The following is a 17,077-nucleotide window of genomic DNA, read 5'->3' as shown; positions in this document are numbered from 1 at the left end:
GGCGGCTGAGCTTGGCAGCTCACAGCTATATAACCGCAGCCCCTAAAATGTCACTTTTTGTTGACTTCCTACGGAGCATGCGCAATGCAACGCAGTGAGACCTGGGCTGTCAGCGTACTGGAGCAAGCAGCTTGTAACCCCGCCCTGCCGTATTTAGCAGCGCTGGGCTCGCCGGGGTACTGGCAGCAAGGATGCCGCTGTATGAGGGGCTGGGGAGCGGCGGGGAGAAGACGGCGGTCGTCATAGACTTGGGGGAAGCATTTACCAAGTAAGTGCATGGGAACAGCCAGCCAGATACGGCCTGGGTCCTGTCCCAAGACAATGGCGCCGGCTATGAGGCCTCAGTCGGTGTGCCTTCCTTCTCGGTATAGGGGGGTATCCAACTGGATTCCTAATGCCTCCTCCCATTGGCTGGCACGGCTGTCGGTCAGTTTCTGCTTTCAGCAATGTTTCCGGGAGTAAGCCTGTTATGGCTATGGATAAACTAACACTCCTCATAGCTTATTGGAGGCAGAGCTTGCCTTACTGCAGGGTTTTATCCAAGGGCCATAAGGGAGTAAGATTGGGGTCCCCCCCCCATATACTTCCCTGGGGGAGACCCCTTTGTGGAAAACTGTGTATTTGTATGCTATGCAGTTTGTATACCTGCCATAGGGTGACTGTTACCCTTACATTGAACCCCAGTGGGTGGGCTGGGCTGTGTTCAGTGCTGGGCCTGTTATGTGTTGGCTTCAGCATGGGGCTTGATGGCACAGCACTTCATGTACTGACTAGTTAATACTGATACCTGAATGGGGAGTCAGGAGAAAAATGACTGGGCAACTTTATATCCCCCATCTGTCAAACTAAAATTCCCAGCATCCTCTGACAAATGACATAGGCTACATTTCATTTGCACACTTGTAGCACTGTTATTGCACTACAGGTATAGGACCCATTATCCAGAATGTTCGGGACCAAGGGTATTCCGGATAAGGGGTCTTTCTGTAATTTGGATCTCCATACCTTAAGTCTACTAAAAAATCAATAAAACATTAATTAAACCCTATAGGATTGTTTTGCATCCAATAAGGATTATTTATATCTTAGCTGGGATCAATTACAAGGTACTGTGTTATTACTACAGAGATAAAGGAAATAAGTTTTAAAATTCTGAATTATTTGATTAAAATGAAGCCTATGGGAGATGGGCATTCCGTAATTCTGAGCTTTCTGGATAACGGGTTTCCAGATAAGGGATCCCATACCTGTACTAACACAATAGACACACTAGATGGCATCATCAATGCTTCATGGATAAATGTTTTCTGATTTGTGCAGTTGCTTCAATGTGCGATTTCACCATCGACAAAATTCTTGTACAAGTATCAGATCTGGTATTAGGAATATTGGTACCTTGGATTCACCTGATAAGTGGGTCTTCCATTTGGAGTAACAAGTGAATCTTGTTAAATATATATTTGTTTAGTGATGTCATTCTGTTATAATTGGTGCTTAGCGATGTAATTGGTGTCAAATGACTCACTGAAATGTGTGCATTGTAAAAAAAAAAAATATATGTTATTCCTTATGTAATATGTTATTCCCTATGTATAATATTTGTTTTTTAAATGTACAATGTTACACTGGGGTTCGTAGGGCCCAGCAAGACATCTGTAAAGGGGCAGTAAACATTTGCTAAAAATTAGCACAATAAACAAGACTTGTGTTGTCTTGTGGCTACCTATTGATTGAATTTAAAAAAATCTAAATTTTTCTGTTTTTAGGTATCATCAAGCACTAATTTAAAAGTTGGGCAATTATCACTGACCCCCCCTTTCCTTTGTAACCAGCAGGGCTGTGGAGTTGGTAGATAAATTCTCTGACTTCGACTCAGTTTCTGATACTTCCAACTCTGACTCCTCTGTTTTTAATATGCTAATGTATTTTATACTTTCATTGAAGGAAAGGAAGGAGACATGTCATTTAACCACAGAACTACTGGCTAGGAAGCCAACACTCTACTGTATTGCCCAATTAAACATTACAGCTGAATAACAGCAGTTTTTCAAATATTTTAAAGCTTCAGTCTTAAACTATTGACTATCCATTCCCTTCACGTATACAATTATTTCTAATCCTGCAATTTTTTTTTACTTAATTAGCTATCAGTGAGAGTTAGGCTGGGTTCCCTGTAACAGGAACACGACGCAGTGGAGCTGCCGCACCTTAACTGTGCGTTACGTCCCATTTAGTGAAGCATACAGTCAATGAAAAGCTTCATGGTCACTCAACGTGTTCGTTTATGCACTGCGTGCATTGGGCTTTATTCTTATAGCAGAGAAGTAATTAATTATGACTGTTTATGAATTGGGACATTTAAACTTGCTTTTTTTTTTTATTCCCATCTAAATTTAGTAGGAGTCGGTTAATTTTTTGCTGACTCCGACTCCAGGTACCCAAAATTGCCTCCGACTCCAGAGCCCTGGTAACCAGGGTAATATGTTCAGTGCTCCCTATCTATCTTTAAACCCCTCCCTTCTCTAAGCAGCAGCCATTGAGTAGCTCATTATCTGTGGCTTCTCAATGGATTGTTAATTAGTTTTATCAGCTCCTCTGGTGTTCTGTGTTTATGTGATGAAAAGTCACATGATTTTAAGTATTTGGATTCGGGTTGGCCAGGACAATGGATTAGGCTGAATCCAAATCCTGCTGAAAAAGGCCGAATCCCGAAGCGAATCCTGGATTCCTAGTATGGGCACCCCCGCCTCAATATCTGGCCTAAAATTAACCAGACCACAATCAGGCAGGTTTGATTTTCCATCAGATTGGGGACCACTCGTTTGGAGAGGTTGTTTCCCGTGTATGGCCGCCTTTAGAATGGTAACAGAAGTGCAACTTCCAGCTTCCCTCTACAACCTTCAGTTCTGTACCATCTGTAGAACCAAAGCTTTGCTTTTCCTATGTGTTGCCAAAGATTTTTATTCACAAAAACAAATTTATTCTTGTCCATTTGTCATTTATTAATGGTTGGTGGTTTTATGTCAGTGAAGTTTATTATTTAGGTCATTGGTGTTTTAAAGTTGCAAGTTCTACAGTATGCTTTGCTAAACTGACCTATGACTAACATTACATTTTCCAGATGTGGATTTGCTGGGGAAACAGGGCCACGATGCATTATTCGGAGTGAGATAAGAAAGCCTGGCATGTCTAAGGTAATTAGATACACTTATATAAGTACAGGAGACACCACAGAGTATTACAGTGAAAGGGTTATTGTTATATATGTACCATTAAAACAAATCAAGCAGCATTTTATAAACAATTTTTTTTTTTTATTTGTTGCAGCCTATTAAAGTTGTCCAGTACCATATTAATACAGAAGAACTATATTCCTATCTAATTGAATTTATTCACATGCTTTATTTCAGGTAAGGAGAATTGTACAGTTCACAATTGTACAATGTTATCTCTTAATAAAAAGAAAGATTATTGTTTGCTTATTTTTAGAAGATTAATTTCCCCTACCGTACACTTAAGCCGGCCATACACGCACCAATAATATCGTACAAAACCTCGTATTGTACGATATTCGGTGCATGTATGGCTGCTCGAAGAGGCGACCGATATCGCAAAAGGCTGCGGATATTGGTCGTCTCGCCGATCGGGCGGGTTAAAAGATTTTGATTGGGCGCCATATAGAATCTCTATTGTTTGTACCTCCGTATCTGACGATTAAGCCCTGAACGTCAGTGGAGGGTGGGAATGATCTTTCACGTGACTAATGCATGAAAGATCGAAATTGCTACTTGTATGGCCACCTCTATATGTTACAGATACTTTCTATCTTTAACAGATATTCGTTAGGTTATTATTATCCTTATTTGTAAGCTCTAATGAAATCTTTTGTTCATTGTGTATATTCAGCATTGTATGTATATTCAGCATTGTATGTTTGCTTTCTAGGCACCTGTTGGTGAATCCCAGAGATCGCCGGGTTGTTTTGATAGAATCTGTGCTGTCTCCCTCACACTTCAGGGAAACACTTACACGTGTTCTTTTCAAATATTTTGAGGTACATTTTTTTTAAATGAGTGAAAATGTCTTACCTGATCTCAGTCTCAGAAACCTTGCCATAACAGTATTAAAGAGGATACTTTCAATTTCATTGCTCTAAAAAAACCTGGTCAGCTATAACTAGTATTAATGTTGCCTTATTATGCAATTTTCTTTTTCTTTTTTTTTTTTTTAATTCTGTTTAGAAATCCAATAGCACCAAACCTCAACAGCTTATCTGGATGTTGCAAAGATATTGCAAGTTTATTATGGTGCCCAGATGTGCAAAGTGCAGCCATTGTGTGGCTTTTTGTATTGATAAAAATAGGTTGTTAATTATTGTGAATTGTTACTAGCGTGTTCTCAAATGCCATGTCTGTTAGTAGTACTTCCTGGGCATGCAGATAAGGCACAAAGGGGCATCTGGGTTTTACTATGAGACATATAAATACCCTTGAGCAATTCCCTCCTTTTACTGAATAACAAACCCTACACTGCAGTTTTGTTCTTTATTATTTTGTTTTTCCAACCTGAATGGAACGCAACTATATCATTGTGAGGGCAGTTGCTTTTCACCTATTGCTTTCACAACAAATGCACTGCAAAGAGCATATTTCAGATTTTAAAGCTTTTTCTCACATAAACGTTATTTTAAGAGGGAGATTCATTGTTTTGAACATTTCATTGTAGAATTTGTTATTCAGTAAAATCAGAGAATTGTTCGAGGCTGTGGCTACCTTATAGTGTGTGACTATAAATAATATGCCTTATTCATATTTTTTTTTATATAGGTTCCCTCAGTGCTCTTTGCTCCAAGCCATCTCATGTCACTTCTAACCCTTGGGATAAACTCAGCCATGGTGTTGGACTGTGGATATGCAGAAAGCTTAGTGCTACCTGTATCCTTTTTTCTGTAGTAGCAAAATATAATAGATAATAATCTTTAAAGAAGATTTCTATTTTTGGTGCCCAGATTTCTTGCTCCCGGTGCTACTGTCGGGTCTATTTCTGATTTTGTTCTGCCCTTTGTTATACTTTCCTTGGCTGTTTATGCTCAAGAATTGGAGGGCTGTAGGGCTGCTTCTGAATGGATGTAGACTTTCAGCCCTGGTTATGGTTGCTCCATGTGCTTAGCTGCAAAGAACGTCCAAAAACTGCAGTTTGTAAATAAATATTGTTGTATTGGTTTTAGAACTGTTAATACCCCCCTCCCAATGTCTGCTTGTCAGTGCAGATTTAGCACTCTCATACTCATTTCATTAGAAATTTTAGTGACATTTAAGAAATATATAGAAAATAAACTTTCTTAACATACATTAGATATATGAAGGAATTCCAATCCTTAGCTGCTGGGGAGCTCTTCCTATGGGAGGCAAAGCGATTCACAAGTAAGCATTTTACTAGCTTCTAGCTTTGAAAAAAAAATATATGTGTGTGTTATTTATAAAAATAATATACACACACATATTTGTTATTTATAAAAATGCCTTCATGATTGAAAGCCTAAGTATTTGCTCTTTATGCAGTACCATTGTTTATTTGTGTGATAATTAGGAATGTGACTTATAGTGTATAACAATAGCAAGCAGCACTGTATTGTTTGTATATATATATATATATATATATATATATATATGAATGATAATAATCATAGATGCTTACATTTTCATACATCTTTGCTTCAGAGAGCTGGAATCACAGTTGTTGGAGGAGTGCACGGCCAATACAGGAACAGCCAAGGACCAGAGCCTGCCTTCTGTAATGAGTATGCAATGTTTGCTATTACGAGAAAGAGCTGAATAAAGTCAGTGTCAGCCTGTGGTTCAAACATTTAGCCACTAGTTGTTGGCAGATTGCTCATAACCAGTGTGTACTGTATTGCTGAAATTTCAATAGAGTACTAATTAAAATAAACAAAAATGATTCCTGCGAGACTTTCCTCAGGCCAACTGACTTCAGTCCCTCTACAATATTTTTGTGTGATTTACAGTTAGCCAAGAAGTGCAGTTTTATGTCAGACTTAAGATAAAATATATATTTCTTGCTTACAACTGTTTGTTTATTTCAGGCAGTATTTCAGAAGAAATAGTGGAAGACATTAAAGGTAATTGATCAATTCCTACACAGCAACTATAGCCATATTATATAATACATATAAATATGCACTATATATATATATATATATATATATATATACCCCAAAACAAAAATCGGCACTCACCGCATCAGCATCTCACGCCGGGTGCTAATCACAAAAATAGAGAGCACATTCACAAAAAAGCACTCACGGCTTCAAACTATAGAAAAACGATTTAGATTTATTAAATCATCGCATAAACGCGTTTCGATCCAGACAGGATCCTGATGACGATCCTGTCTGGATCGAAACGCGTTGATGCGATGATTTAATAAATCTAAATCGTTTTTCTATAGTTTGAAGCCGTGAGTGCTTTTTTGTGAATGTGCTCTATATATATATATATATATTATATAAATATACACTAAACAAGGTGGAGTTAGATGTAATTTGTAGTGTGCCATTGCACTCTTGTTTGAGGGTGATGGCATACTGTGCTAAATCTCCCGTTAACACGACAAAACATTTTATAATATACAGTCAGTGTGATTGCTGGAAAATGCATTTTCCTGGTTTTGTTGTGATTATACCTGTCTGCTGCATTTTTGTCTGAAAGTGCAAGAAAACCTACATATAATCTGCAAACTTTAAGCTCTTTGTTTATTCATAAAACAATGAGTAATGTTTAGTAATGTGTTGGGAAAAATGATGAACTTTATTTTAAAAAGAGCTGTTTATTTAAGGTTAGTGGCAGTGTCTCCTTTTCTTCTCAATAGAAGCTATCCTTTTGTGTTTTAGGGCAAAGACACACAGTGATTAATTGCTGCAACTTTTTAAAAAGTCACAGCAAAAACCGCGGGTGATTAGTTGCAGCGACTTATACAGGAACCTAGGCGCAACCTCCGTGTGACTTTACCCTTATGGATAAGATTCTCGCTATCTTTGTAAACAGAACACTATGAAACAGTTATTTTTGATCCAATATTTATTGTAATTATTATTTTTATAATTTATATAGTGCTGACCTATTCTGCAGTGCTTTACAGTGATTTTACATATTTGGCATAAGTGCCTGTCTCAGGAGAACTTACAGTCTAAGGTCTCCATCACACACGGTGTGTCAGTTATATGAGGGGTCTATTAGCCTGCCTGTATGTCTTTGAGGGTGGGTGGAAACTGGGTACCCAAGGGGAACCAGCACAGAGTATATACAAACTCCTTGCCCTGCCGGAAACAACAGCACTTCATGGCAGCAGTTCCAATCACCTTGACACATAAGAGCATGAATAAAAATCTTTCAGTGTCAAGTGGGTTTACACAGCATCCTCATACAAGAGTGGGTGTAAACGTTACACTATTTTCTATTTTTCTTTTGTTAAAGTGCGTATCTGCTTTGTGAGTGACCTCCAAAGAGGGCTAAAACTTCAAGCTGCAAGATTTAATCTGGATGGCACTGCCGAGGTAGGATTTACATTGATTGTTTATTGTCCCTAAAATAGGATAGAACATTGTATTGTAACTGATTCATTTCTGGAAGTATATAAAATGTAATGTTTTTGCACCTGTCGTTTTCTTGTTTTTATCCCTAGCGCCCCATACCACCACCTGATGTTGACTATCCTTTGGATGGACAAAAGATTTTGCATGTTAAAGGTTCTATCAGGTAAGATGAATGTAAGGACAAAAAAAAAAAATAAGGCCAAATAAATACTACTTCAATTAATACAGTGTTCTCCAGCTTATGGTCTGCAAACTGTATATTACTTTCATAGAATTTTTGCATCCCGCTAAAAATGTATCCCATCTGTAGAAATGGCACTTTGTTGGATCTCCCTATAGATCCTATACGTTTTCTGTCCGTGTTTCAAATGAAGGGTGGGCATGTCCTAACAGTCCCTGCCAGAAACACAGCAGGAGGGGGATAGCCAATTGCAGCCTTGCACTCAAGCAAAGATAGGCTTCAGTTCCCTATCAGGTCAGCCTAGCTGTTTGGTTCCTATCCTACAGTGCCATGTACTGACAGCCGCCGGCTCCCCCCTTATGGGGTTTTGGTGGAATTTCGCAAGTAAATCTGAAATAGTCCGAAACACAACTTTTTTTTTTTTTAAGCACAATCCTTCTATATTCAGAGGAGTATAATTCACTTGTACATTCTTAATTTTTATATATGTCTCCTTTAATTTGTATGTGTGCTACATACATTTTAGTGTTATGGTCCGAGATGATTTTGGCATCCCTGTGTTCAATATTCAAACCTGCTCTACTGTGCTGCTCAGTGGAAGCCATGCTTGCATTCTCCAGTAGAAATGCACCAGAATAATAACAATCAATGTTTTAGTCTCCTCCTAGGATTATAGTGGGGACCAATACCTTGAACAGCAATATAGCTTTTCCTGTAATAAAAGCTATTTTATATAAGTCTTTGCCCCTGTCTTAATTCCCTTTCACATTAAAACCATGAAATATTTTTTTAAGCAAACCAAGGGTACTTGATTGATGTGATGTTCAAAAGATATTAAAGCAGTGGTTTGCAGTGGGCTGCAAGGAAGTATTGGCTCCTGCCACTTCAGACTTGTCCAGCAGTTAATAGAGCCATGTTCCAGTAGTTAATAAAAAAAAAAACATTATCCAAATAGCTGAGGCAATTTATTATAATTATTATTGCTCACAACTACAGATAGTGTTTTGTTTTTCTTAGAGTCAGTGTTTCTATTGCTTTTCAATTTTTTGCTAGAAGTTACACTTCTATTTTGCAGGGATTCAGTTGCAGAACTGCTTTTTGAGCAGGACAATGAAGAGAAATCAGTTGCTTCCTTAATACTGGATTCACTTGTTCAGGTAAAAAATGATTATAATCGTAGTCACAGGCAGGCTAATTTTGTATCTGTTACAATATTACAGCTATATCCAGTACAATTATTTTAAAACGCCAAAAGATAAATGAACTTTAGGAAGTACAGCAGAACCCCGATTTTACATTTCCCAGGGGGAACAGAATATTAGGATCTACTGCATAATAAAGGGGTAGTTCACCTGTAAGATAACTTTTAGTATGTTTACAGAAGGCCTGATTCTACGCAACTCTTCAGTTTTTAAAGTTTTTTGGCCGCCTTCTTCAGTCCAAATTTTAAATAGAAGTCACTAACCCCATCAGCCAAAAAACTATTGCTCTGTGAGGTTACAATTTTATTGTTATTGTTCATTCGTATTAATTATTTTTCTATTTAGGCCTCTCCTTTCATTAAAAAACTCCCTCATCGTAAGGCAGTTTGACCCCTAGCAACCAGATAACCAGAGTTGCTAAACAAAAGTGAAATAATTATAAAATGACAAATAATAAAAAAAATGAAGACCAATTGCAAATTGTCTCAGAATATTAACTATCTACATTATACTAAAAGTTAACTCAAAGGCAAACAACCCCTTTAAATGTATGAAATTTAAAGCTGAAGAAGTGGGGAGGAAAAATAAATTTAATTTACAATAAATAATGTTTTTTAAAAATGCAGTTGCCCTGCTCCTGTCCTCTAAATCTGATGAGTATAGGAAAGGAAATGGCAGCAGTTGGGAAATGAGTGATGTTCCATATTTTAGCATTTGTACTGTTGGCAATATGCAAGTACTGAGTAGCATGACATAAACAGGCAGTTCTAGCAGTTAATAGGAGATGAGATCCCATTAGCAGTTTGAAAGTTGTTAACATCATATTCTCTTGTATAATTATACAAAATCCATTTCCTCTCAGGTGAATAGGATTAAGGCCCAGTGGAGTCTTTGCCTTGTTGGAAACTGTAACATCATTTAACATTTATTTGTTTATTGACCAGTGCCCAATAGATACAAGGAAACAGCTGGCTGAAAATCTGGTGATTATAGGAGGTACCGCTATGTTGCCTGGATTCCTTCACCGGCTTATGGCAGAGATACACTACTTGGTGGAAAAGCCAAAATACAAAGAAACTCTGGCTACCAAGATCTTTAAGGTTCATACTCCCCCTGCAAAGCCAAACTGCGTGGCATGGCTTGGAGGTACAGTAATCCATAGAAGTGGGAAGCAAGCATTAGATTTTTTTAACGGGTGTGGCCAAAAAAAAAAAAAGCCTGGAGCTATTTTAACCATTTTCCTGCATGTTGATTAATAAGGAGATGATTTTCAAACTTTATTAATGTAGATATGGGTTGAGCACACATAACCAGGGTACATATATCTTTTTACCCCCTCTCAGAAAAAGAAAGGTAGTGTGGAATACAGTATGATTTAAGTGATCTGTATAAATGGCCTAATTTTGCTTCTTTGCCAGGGGCTATTTTTGGAGCTCTGCAAGATATCCTGGGCAGTAGATCTGTGTCTAAAGAATATTACAACCAGACAGGCCGAATACCTGATTGGTGTTGCCTGAATAATCCACCTCTTGAGATGATGTTTGATGTTGGCAAGTCCGGACCCCCGATGATGAAAAGAGCCTTTTCTACCGAGAAGTGATCCCTTTCCTTTTCTCGCCAAACCTAGCTTTGCTTAAAGAAGAGACTGAATTCTTTCTTGGAAAGACGGATATTTATTATACGTTTACAAAACTGTAATTGTTCTCACTTTAAAGCTGCCACGCCTTGGGTTTAATGTTGCCATCTTTTATTTGTTTTACCTCTATAGATTAGATTAATCATATTTTCACAAATGGTTCTTCTAATCCAGTGCTGATCAATTTATTACACGTTGTGGACTGACTATTTCTCATATAGCATGTTCAAGGCCCAATTGATTTAAATGATGATGTCATACAGTGAGTGTTTGGAACCACTTAGCAGACTGGGGGCCATAAAATGCCCTGGGGGGCCACATCAGGCCCACAGACCTCCAGCTGGGCAGCCTTGAGCTAATCCAAGAATGTCCTGCTTGTGCTACAAATCCCTAATCAACCCGCTGGGGAGAATTAGAGTTGTAGTGCAAGGACAGCTTGCGGGCAGAAGCCAGTATTCTCTACTATTTTATGTAGGCTTTGGACAAACATATTATTTTGTGCAACTTTTTAGAAGCAATGTGCTGAATATGTGCAGTTTAAGGGACCCTAATACTTTGGAAATTGTCACATCATATTGTACTGTTAGTTTTATGTAGTGGTGCCTGGATATTGAACATTGTGACACACGGCTTGGGGGAAACACTGGCAGCAACATAGATATCTCTATAAAACACATTCCTTGTTAGACACAATTGTCTTATCAAACACTAACTCAAATACATTGCATATATAATATTGATACAAATGTATTTCATCCCCATGTTTTGCAGCTGGTTAATTTAGCCATAATAAACTTCAGTGCAGCACACAACGTTGATATGTATTATTTCCTGTATATATTTGGAATGGGGGACTTCCCTCATTAATATATGTGAGAATTTCTTGTATTGGGGTGTGCAAATCCCATATAATATATATATATATATATATATATATATATATATATATATATATATATATATATATATATATATATATATATATATATATATATATATATATATATATATATATATATATATATATATATATAACAAGTATGGGGGAGCTTAATGGTGCTCAGACATACAGACAAAGCGTAACGGCAGTGCTTAAAAGGCCTAAAAGATTGCAACAGACATGTTAATATGTTATGGATGGGATAGGGCAGCCAGTGACCTTGTTGTGTTCTGCTGCTGTCAGTGACAATGACGGAGGTTTGTACACAGTGGACTAAAAAACACCGGGAACTACAGAACTAGAAAAAAAATTCTTGTTAGGAGAAAACCATAATTACACTGATGAGATGACAATGTGGAGAGAATATTATGATTCTATTGAATCGTGCTGCCAGTTATTTGCTTTGCAGATTGGTAGGCAATTTTGTGGTGAAGGGGGCATAATGATCAATTAGTCCTTATCAATTGTGGCCATTCTGGGTGCAAGATGAGGCTTTAGAGGCCTGTGTATGCCAGCTTTATGCTAATGAAGCCATGCATTCAAATCAGCAGTATAAAGATAAAATATAATAAATTGCAGTTGGAGAATATTCCTACATTCATTGAGTTACTGGCCTTAGGGACATAGAGAAACGTATATTGGATAATTCTGCTTTCATGTCCATTGATTTAAAGCTTTAATTATACATTTTAGTATTGTGGTAGTTGTAGTGTACACTACAACTTTATAAGAAACTATTTACTTGCACATATTTAGTACTACTCTTTATACTTTTTACAACCACTAGGTGTTACTTATGCCACAGCCACCATCATAATGTCTCTGCATTCCTGTGTTTCTTGTGTATTACAATTACATTATCAAAACACAAGGAATTCTGGGAACTAATCCCAAAGAGCTCAAAGAAAATCCCATTGACACTGGTTTATCCTATAGGCTAAAGCTCACACACTGGGTTGGTAAAAAAAGAAAGGTTAAAACTAAGTAAGCTTTATCAGAAAGGTCTGTGTGAATACAGCCATAAGCACTCACAGGAACGCTGCACTGTCCTCTATCAAGAGAAACTCAGGATTGCTCTTTGTCTTTTGTGTATACATGCATTTCGCTATCAGACTTCCTCTCTCAGAAAAATCCTTTATTCCCGTGGCCAAAGTCTGAGCAGCTCTCTCCTCTTTCCCTTCTCCTGCTCCCCCTCCCATAAGAAATTATAAGAACTCACTCCCCCTCCCATCAGAATGTTTGGTATATGCTACCAATGGCTAGAGCTGCAGCAGGAAGCTACGGAGACCAATCTAAGGTCCCTGTCACTTTCACACACGTTTTGGCAAATTTTATCAGGAGCCAATTTACCTCCCTGTAGGTTTTTGGAGCATGGGAGGAACCAGAGTACTCGGAGGAAGCAATCAAGCAGGGGCACTTTTACCCTAAATTTGCTTCCCCCACCAGAGGTGCAGGCTAATAAAGCCCACACTTTGGTTGGGGGGAAACACTGAAAAAAAAACCAGTCCCCACTGGCAGGCAGCCATGTTATTTAGAGCAGATGCGCATAATGAGCGAGACTCCCTGTTTTCTCATTATGCGCATGTGTGTGACGTAGGAGCAGTGGATGCAACTCACCCTCCTGCATCACACCCGTGTACATAATGAGCGAGTTGTTGCATTCACTCATTATGCAAATGCAAGTGCCACCACATGGCAACCTAACTATGTATGTACAGTATATGTATATATATATATATATATTTTTTTTTTTTTTTTAAAAGACAATTGTTTCCCCCAAAAAATGTAAACAATGACTTCCCTTAAACATGTTCAACAATCTCCTTTATTCTTTCTTCACATAAAGATTGCCTAGCAATGTGAGACACTGGCAAACTTATGGCACAAATATGTTTTTTCCTTGTACACATTGCCCTTATGCTTAAGGGCAGTGGCACACGGGGAGATTAGTTGTGCTGAGACAAATCTCCATTGTCGCGGTGCCACCAATCTCCCTGTGTGCCACTGCCCTAAGAGTAAAGACACACGGAGCTACTAGTATCAGCTACTTTTTCAAAGCTATTAAACTCTAGAAAATACCCTGCCATAGACAATACTGTGAACGCCTCTGCTAAAACACACGTAGAGACAGTTATCAGTAGATGATCAGCATTGTCTATTTTAGTAGCCACGACAAGTAGCTGCTACTAGTAGTTCCATGTGTCTTAACCCTAAAGGTCCCCATACACTATAAGATCCGCTCGCTTGGCGATGTCGCCAAGCGAGTGGATCTTTACCCGATATCCCCACCTACAGGTGGGCGATATCGGGTAGCAAGTTGCTTTAAAAAAATAATCCGATCGGATTACATTTGCGGCCATGGGGCAGTCGGTTCATTGATGCGGTCCCCGATCCGACTGGATTTTCTAACCTGGCCGATCGATATCTGGCCAATTTTCAGGCCGCTCCAGGCCGCTCGTTTCTGCCCATACATGGGCCGATTAGCTGCTGAATCGGTCCAAGGGCCTTAAGGCAGGAGGTATTTAGACAAGGGGCCAGAAATGTGGTCTTTATTTTTATGTGTGTGCTGATAATGATTTGAATGCTATAATGGAGAAGAATAAGAGACACAAAATAAAATGATTACAAATAATAATAAAAAACAGTACTTGCTAAGGGCAGTGACAGACAGATGGGGAGGCGACTTCCGGAAATTGTAGCGATGTGTATGCCATCCCACTGGCAATTTACATTCTTGCGGGTGGGATGGCATTGCGGGGAGATCAGTCGCCCGCGGCAATTAAGATTTGTCACTGGGCGACTGATCTCCCTGTCTGTCACTGCCCTAAGCCCTTAGCTTCTGTATGTTACTTTCCCCTGTAAGTTGGCCTGTTGTTCTGCCATGTTCAGCAGCCTTGTGTAACACAAATGTTATTATTTTGATTTCCCCTGTGCTTGCATTCATGTTTTTCTCTCACCTGGCCAGCAGCCCTTCCAGTCACCTTGCACATTTAATTAATTTATTGATTTATCCATTCAGTTCAAGGCTCATTGCACATTGCGTTCGTTATTGCTAGTGCCAGAATCCAGTGGATCACAATGTCCATTTTCAGCAGCTTGAACCCATACAGTCTAATAGGAAACAATGCCTACAAGGTGTAATAGGACTGTGAAAGAAGTTTTGCTCACCCAAAAGTGGCAGAGTCCTTGGGCATTGCCCATAAGACAGTGCTAGTGGGTGGGAGAGATCACAGAAACCCTTGCTTAATGGCACACTAGCACTGAACTAATACACTCTGCTGTCATTCTTCTGTAGCCTCACTGAAATGTCAATGAGAGGTTTTAAAAGCACGTTTCACCTTTAAGTTATCTTTTTGTATAGTACAGAATGTCCACCATTCTCTATATTTGTTCAAATATTTGCCTTCCTCTTCTATATCTTTTCAGCCTATTAATGGGGGTCACTGACCCCAGCAGCCAAAAATTATTGCTCTGCGACCTTGCAATTTTATTATTATTATTATGTTTTATTCCTTATCTTTCTATTTAACCCCTCTCCTATTCATCTTCCAGTCTCTCATTGAAGCCACTGTTGCTAAGGTAAACAAGACCCTGGCAAAAAGATAGCTGCTAAAATTCCGAACTGTAGAGTTGCTGAGCAAAAAGACAAATACAGTGGTGTGAAAAACTATTTGCCCCCTTCCTGATTTCTTATTCTTTTGCATGTTTGTCACACTTAAATGTTTCTGCTCATCAAAAACCGTTAACTATTAGTCAAAGATAACATAATTGAACACAAAATGCAGTTTTTAAATGAAGGTTTACGTTATTAAGGGAGAAAAAAAACTCCAAATCTACATGGCCCTGTGTGAAAAAGTGATTGCCCCCCTTGTTAAAAAATAACTTAACTGTGGTTTATCACATCGGAGTTCAATTTCTGTAGTCACCCCCAGGCCTGATTACTGCCACACCTGTTTCAATCAAGAAATCACTTAAATAGGAGCTACCTGACACAGAGAAGTAGACCAAAAGCACCTCAAAAGCTAGACATCATGCCAAGATCCAAAGAAATTCAGGAACAAATGAGAACAAAAGTAATTGAGATCTATCAGTCTGGTAAAGGTTATAAAGCCATTTCTAAAGCTTTGGGACTCCAGCGAACCACAGTGAGAGCCATTATCCACAAATGGCAAAAACATGGAACAGTGGGGATCCTTCCCAGGAGTGGCCGGCCGACCAAAATTACCCCAAGAGCGCAGAGACAACTCATCCGAGAGGCCACAAAAGACCCCAGGACAACATCTAAAGAACTGCAGGCCTCACTTGCCTCAATCAAGGTCAGTGTTCACGACTCCACCATAAGAAAGAGACTGGGCAAAAACGACCTGCATGGCAGATTTCCAAGGCACAAACCACTTTTAAGCAAAAAGAACATTAAGGCTCGTCTCAATTTTGCTAAAAAACATCTCAATGATTGCCAAGACTTTTGGGAAAATATCTTGTGGACCGACGAGACAAAAGTTGAACTTTTTGGAAGGTGGGTGTCCCGTTACATCTGGCGTAAAAGTAACACAGCATTTCAGAAAAAGAACATCATACCAACAGTAAAATATGGTGGTGGTAGTGTGATGGTATGGGGTTGTTTTGCTGCTTCAGGACCTGGAAGGCTTGCTGTGATAGATGGAACCATGAATTCTACTGTCTACCAAAAAATCCTGAAGGAGAATGTCCGGCCATCTGTTCGTCAACTCAAGCTGAAGCGATCTTGGGTGCTGCAGCAGGACAATGACCCAAAACACACCAGCAAATCCACCTCTGAATGGCTGAAGAAAAACAAAATGAAGACTTTGGAGTGGCCTAGTCAAAGTCCTGACCTGAATCCTATTGAGATGTTGTGGCATGACCTTAAAAAGGCGGTTCATGCTAGAAAACCCTCAAATAAAGCTGAATTACAACAATTCTGCAAAGATGAGTGGGCCAAAATTCCTCCAGAGCGCTGTAAAAGACTCGTTGCAAGTTATCGCAAACGCTTGATTGCAGTTATTGCTGCTAAGGGTGGCCCAACCAGTTATTAGGTTCAGGGGGCAATTACTTTTTCACACAGGGCCATGTAGGTTTGGATTTTTTTTCTCCCTAAATAATAAAAACCCTCATTTAAAAACTGCATTTTGTGTTTACTTGTGTTATCTTTGACTAATAGTTAAATGTGTTTGATGATCAGAAACATTTTGTGTGACAAACATGCAAAAGAATAAGAAATCAGGAAGGGGGCAAATAGTTTTTCACACCACTGTAGCAAAAAAAAAAAAACAACCCACAAAGGATATGTGTAGCAAGCCTAGGGGCAGTTTTGACAGCTACTGCCGTCCTCTCACTTTCAGGTACATACAATACTTACAACATACAATCTTCCCTCCCTGCAGGTCCCACCAAGGCTTGTTTGTGCCCTGGTCATATATTGCCTATTACCTGGCTTTCCCTACTTCAGCTGATAATGAATGATTAATCTGCTACCAATTCTACCCTT

At 38.9% G+C, this 17,077-nt stretch overlaps 1 protein-coding gene across 2 annotated transcripts; it reads left to right on the top strand.

Moving 5' to 3' along the window:
• The first annotated feature begins 179 nt into the window (after positions 1 to 179).
• actr10 (actin-related protein 10 homolog) lies at positions 180 to 11,443 on the top strand. Of its 2 annotated transcripts, none has more exons than NM_001011001.1 (13): positions 180 to 268; positions 3,122 to 3,194; positions 3,328 to 3,410; positions 3,946 to 4,054; positions 4,827 to 4,934; positions 5,356 to 5,423; positions 5,721 to 5,800; positions 6,104 to 6,139; positions 7,494 to 7,573; positions 7,702 to 7,775; positions 8,869 to 8,950; positions 9,940 to 10,141; positions 10,414 to 11,438. In NM_001011001.1, exons 1-13 carry the CDS (start codon positions 192 to 194, stop codon positions 10,593 to 10,595), a joined length of 1,254 nt encoding a protein of 417 aa, NP_001011001.1. In that variant the 5' UTR covers positions 180 to 191; the 3' UTR covers positions 10,596 to 11,438. The 2 variants fall into 2 exon arrangements, with proteins under 2 accessions (NP_001011001.1, XP_031746254.1); XM_031890394.1 differs by lacking the exon at positions 180 to 268 and adding an exon at positions 469 to 556 and having other exon boundaries at positions 10,414 to 11,443.
• Positions 11,444 to 17,077: the final 5,634 nt, after the last annotated feature.

The sequence above is a fragment of the Xenopus tropicalis genome, chromosome 8 (genome assembly GCF_000004195.4).
Source record: "Xenopus tropicalis strain Nigerian chromosome 8, UCB_Xtro_10.0, whole genome shotgun sequence".
Taxonomy (NCBI): domain Eukaryota; kingdom Metazoa; phylum Chordata; class Amphibia; order Anura; family Pipidae; genus Xenopus; species Xenopus tropicalis.
This window is presented reverse-complemented; position numbering and strand designations above follow the sequence as displayed.

What these genes read in the sequence shown, in the direction of transcription:
- actr10 (NM_001011001.1), top strand. Translation starts at nt 192, where the DNA reads ATGCCGCTGTATGAGGGGCTGGGGAGCGGCGGGGAGAAGACGGCGGTC. An exon ending in ATTCACATGCTTTATTTCAG is followed by an intron (nt 3,411 to 3,945) that starts GTAAGGAGAATT and finishes TTTGCTTTCTAG; the next exon opens with GCACCTGTTGGTGAATCCCA. An exon ending in CTGCGTGGCATGGCTTGGAG is followed by an intron (nt 10,142 to 10,413) that starts GTACAGTAATCC and finishes CTTCTTTGCCAG; the next exon opens with GGGCTATTTTTGGAGCTCTG.